Source organism: Serinus canaria, unplaced genomic scaffold, assembly GCF_022539315.1.
Source record: "Serinus canaria isolate serCan28SL12 unplaced genomic scaffold, serCan2020 HiC_scaffold_684, whole genome shotgun sequence".
Classification (NCBI taxonomy): domain Eukaryota; kingdom Metazoa; phylum Chordata; class Aves; order Passeriformes; family Fringillidae; genus Serinus; species Serinus canaria.
In genome coordinates, this window is record NW_026108797.1 from 1 (window position 1) to 4,859 (window position 4,859).

The 4,859-nt window shown below is 59.4% G+C and overlaps 1 protein-coding gene across 1 annotated transcript; it reads right to left on the minus strand.

The window, feature by feature from the left end:
* Window positions 1-7: 7 nt before the first annotated feature.
* On the minus strand, window positions 8-2,976 carry LOC127061342 (homeobox protein Hox-B1-like; the record flags this gene model as incomplete). The annotated part of the gene is made up of 2 exons (XM_050988003.1): window positions 2,427-2,976; window positions 8-132 (listed from the first exon to the last, which is right to left on the minus strand). Coding segments are annotated over exons 1-2 (675 nt in total), but the record flags the coding sequence as incomplete, so codon positions are not given.
* Between the last annotated feature and the right edge of the window lie 1,883 nt (window positions 2,977-4,859).

A 4,859-nucleotide genomic window follows, 5' to 3' on the forward strand; every position in this document is an offset into this window, starting at 1 on the left:
TCTCCACCCTGCGGGCCCGCGTCAGGTACTTGTTGAAGTGGAACTCCTTCTCCAGCTCCGTCAGCTGCTTGGTGCTGAAGTTGGTGCGGATGGCGTTGGGCTGCCCCAGGAGCCCCAGCTCCGACGGTTTGCCTGGAAAAACCCAAAAGCCACCAGGGCAGGAGCGGCCGGAGGAATCCCCTCCCCGAGGGGGGTCCCCTTCTCCCTCCGGGCTCCGCTTTTCCCGGAGATCCACCCCGAGATCCACCCCGAGATCCATCCGGAGATTAATCCCTCATTCTCCAGGCTGGGTTTTTCCCCCGGGATCCATCCCTCATCCTCTCGGATCTGCTTTTCCCCTGGGGATCCATCCCCTGGGATTTCCTCTCCAGGATACATTCTTTGGGATTTTACCCTGGGATCCATCCCTGGGTTTCCCCCTGGGATCCATCCCTGGAGTTTACCCTGGGATCCATCCCTGGGTTTTCCCCCTGGGATCCATCCCTGGGATTTCCCCTGGGATCCATCCCTGGGTTTTCCCCTGGGATCCATCCCTGGGTTCTCCCCCGGGATCCATCCCTGGGTTTTCCCACTGGGATCCATCCCTGGGTTTTCCCCTGGGATCCATCCCTGGGTTTCCCCCCTGGGATCCATCCCTGGGTTTTCCCCTGGGATCCATCCCTGGGATTTTACCCTGGGATCCATCCCTGGGTTTCCCCCTGGGATCCATTCCCTGTGTTCCCCCCTGGAATCCATCCCTGGAGTTTACCCTGGGATCCATTCCCTGTGTTCCCCCCTGGGATCCATCCCTGGGTTTCCCCCTGGGATCCATACCTGGGTTTTCCCCCTGGGATCCATCCCTGGGTTCTCCCCCCTGGGATCCATCCCTGGGTTTCCCCCCTGGGATCCATCCCTGGGTTTCCCCCTGGGATCCATCCCCTGTGTATCCCCCCTGGAATCCATCCCTGTGTTTCCCCTGGGATCCATTCCCTGTGTTCCCCCCTGGGATCCATCCCTGGGTTTCCCCTGGGATCCATTCCCTGTGTTCCCCCTGGAATCCATCCCTGGAGTTTCCCCTGGGATCCATCCCTGGGTTTCCCCTGGGATCCATCCCTGTGTTCCCCTGGGATCCATCCCTGGGTTTTCCCCTGGGATCCATCCCTGGATTTCCCCTGGGATCCATCCCTGGGTTTTCCCCCCTGGGATCCATCCCTGGGGATTTCCCCCCTGGGATCCATCCCTGTGTTCTCCCCCCTGGGATCCATCCCTGGGTTTTCCCCTGGGATCCTTCCTGTGTTCTCCCCTGGGATCCATCCCTGGGTTTCCCCCTGGGATCCATCCCTGGGTTTTCCCCTGGGATCCATCCCTGGGTTCTCCCCCCTGGGATCCATCCCTGGTATTCCCCTGGGATCCATTCCCTGTGTTCTCCCCTGGAATCCATCCCCTGGTATTTCCCCTGGGATCCATCCCTGGGTTCTCCCCTGGGATCCATCCCTATGTTCTCCCCTGGGATCCATCCCTGGGTTTTCCCCCCTGGGATCCATCCCTGGATTTCCCCCCTGGGATCCATCCCTGTGTTCTCCCCCCTGGGATCCATCCCTGGGTTTTCCCCTGGAATCCATCCCTGGGTTTTCCCTCTGGGATCCATCCCTGGGTTTCCCCCTGGGATCCATCCCTGGGTTTTCCCCTGGGATCCATCCCTGGGTTTCCCCCTGGGATCCATAACCGGAAGGGGAGGGAGAGGGTGATGATGGAGGGAGAAGGAGGAGGAGGAAGAGGAGGAAGGCCGGGCTCTAAGGGAAGGCGGTGAGGAAGGAAGTGGAACAATGGAGGAGGGGATGGAAGGCACGGCTGAGGAAGGAAGAGGAAGCGCTGAGCGTTTCCTGCTCCGAGCTGGGCTGAAATCAGAGCCCGGCCTGCGGGAAGCCGAGCTCAGGGATGTGATGGGAAATCTCTGGGGGCGGTTGAAGAAAAAGGCCCCAAAACCCAAACAAACCCAACCCCAAACCCAAACAAACTCAACCCCAGAACCCAAACTAACCCAACCCCAGAACCCAAACTAACCCAACCCCAGAACCCAAACAAACCCAACCCCAGAACCCAAACAACTAACCCAACCCCAGAACCCAAACAAACCCAACCCCAGAACCCAAACTAACCCAACCCCAGAACCCAAACTAACCCAACCCCAGAACCCAAACAAACCCAACCCCAGAACCCAAACTAACCCAACCCCAGAACCCAAACTAACCCAACCCCAACAAGAAGACCCCAAAGACCAAACAAACCCAACCCAAACACCAAAAAAAAAAGAGCCCAAAACCCAAACAACCCCTCAAACAAACCCAACCCCAACACAAAAAAAAACCACCCCAAAACCCAAACAAACCCAACCGACTCCGAACCTTCTGGAACTCAGCGCTCCCGGTCCCGCAGCCCAAACTCACCTGTTTTGGGGGGGTTCCTCTTCACCCTCATCCACTCGAAGGTCTGCGCTGCCCCGGCCCTCGGGCTCGCCTCGGGGTGCCCCGGAGGCTCCGGCTCCTCCAGCAGAGCGGCCGAGAGCTCCCCGTAGAGGCCGGGCAGGTACGCGGGGCCCGCGGGCTGCTCGGGGCCCAGCCCGGGCTGGAGCTGCCCCGAGGGCCCGCAGTAGCCCTCGGCCAGCGAGCCCGAGCCGTAGCCCGAGGCCGCCTGGAAGAAGAGCCCGTCCGCGTCCTGCTGGCCCAGGTAGAGCTGCTGGTAGCCCGGCTGGGCTGGGTAAGCCGGGCTGGCGAAGCGGGAGGATGAGGAGGAGGAGGAGGAGGAGGGAGGGTGGAAGCCGTGCTGGGGGAGATGGCCGGTGGCCGGCAGGGCGAAGGGGCCATCGGAGCTCGGAGCGGGGCTACCTGAGCACGGCGGGAAGGAAGGGGAGGCCGGCTCGGGGTGGTGCTGGAAGGCGGCGGTGCCGCGGTTACAAATTGCGAACTCCAAGAAGGAGTTCATGGCGGTATTGTCCATCTGCCAGTGATGGAGGAGGGTCAGCCCGTTTTGGGGGCGATGCCGCTTGCCCTACAACCTTTGGGTAGTCCGTCAAAGCTGGGAAACTTCCTGCCGGGCATGGGGGGGACCCCGAGGAACCGCGGCCGAGCCGGGGGGGACCCCGCGGGCGGAGCGGGTCCAGCCCAATGAGCGCGGGGCTCCCGAAGTTTGCGGCCGGCTCCGGGCTCATCCATCACGGGCTTGACATTTACATGACAAAGGGGCTTCAATCAAACCCGGCCCATCAATCTGATAACAACACGGAGGCGTCAAAATCTTCTCCTCAAAGACTTTAAAAGAGAGCGGGGTGCGGGGAGGTGCCGGTGAGGGGTGGGGGAAGGATGGCGGTGACCCGCGAGGGTTTTTTAAGTGCTAAAAAGGGCCCCGAGTTATGCGAGAAGAGCCGGGCTCAGGCACAAGTTGTGACTTTTTTAAAAGGTTTTGGGCCCCGATGCCGGCTCGGTGTGAGGAGAAGAAAAGAGGGGATGGGGATGGGGAGGTGTGAGCGCGGGCACAAAGGGACGCTCGGGCGCTCTTTGATCCATTGGGGAACTTTTCCCCCCAAAGCGCTGAAATCTTCCCCAATAATAATAATAATAATCCGCTGGGTTTTGGCTTTAATTCGGGCTTGGAGCGCCCTAATTAGATCGACATTCTAATGAGGAGCCCAAAGAAAGTTAGCGAGGGCACAGCGGCTTCGGCTGGAGCAGCGCCAGGCCCGGCCTGGCAGCTCCGGGCTGGGAACCGAGACCGAGCCCTGAGCCCGCCTGGGGACCCTGCCGTCCATCCACGCGCTAAAACCGGGCTTAGGGGCTCAGGCACTGAACATTCCCGACTAAAACCGGGCTTAGGGGCTCAGGCACTGCACATTCCCCAATAAAACCGAGCTTAGGGGCTCAGGCACTGAACATTCCCGACTAAAACCGGGTTTAGGGGCTCAGGGACTGAACATTCCCGACTAAAACCGGGTTAGGGGCTCAGGCACTGAACATTCCCCAATAAAACCGGGCTTAGGGGCTCAGGCACTGAACATTCTGTACTAAAACCGGTTTTAGGGGCTCAGGCACTGAACATTCCCGACCAAACCCGGTTTTAGGGGCTCACCCCCTGCCCACTCCCCACCAAACCCGGTTTTAGGGGCTCACCCCCTGCCCACTCCCCACCAAACCCGGTTTTAAGCGTTCTAAGCCCCTCCGGGGACACTAAGCCGAGCTTTGCCGGGCCGGTGCGGTCCCCAGCTGAGGAGGAGGAGGGCAGAGCCTGCCTCCAGGCCGGGTTTAGAGAATGGGAACAGAGGTGGGCAGCGTTTATTGACTTGTTCGGCCCGGGGGGACAAGGGCGGACGCCCACAGCCATTTGTTACTTGTCAGGGATGCAGCGCCCGGCCACGCTCCGCGAGCGGCTCCGCCGCCTCTCCCCGGCCAAAAGTTCAAACCCCGCTCCAAAATCCATTTTCGCTCCTGCCACACCTTGGGAGCGACATTTGGTGACAAATTCCAGCCTGGAAGCGATTTCCCCTCTCTTTTCAAGCCCGAAATTTGATTTTTTTAGCCAGTTAAACTCGCTTTTTTCCCCTAAAAAATTCAAGTTTCCATCGCCGGAGTCAAACCCGGCTCCAAAATCCATTTTCACTCCTGCCACAAGTTGGGGCAACATTTGGTGACAAATTCCAGCCTGGCATCGATTTCCCCCCTCTTTCCAAACCCGAAATTTGATTTTTTAGCCAGTTTTAGTTCTCCATTTCATGTTAAAAATTCAAGTTTCAATCCCCGGGCTAAAAGTTCACCCCGAGAGCCAAAATCCAAAAGTTCAACCCGGCTCTAAAATCCATTTTAGCTCCTGCCACACCTTGGGAGCGACAT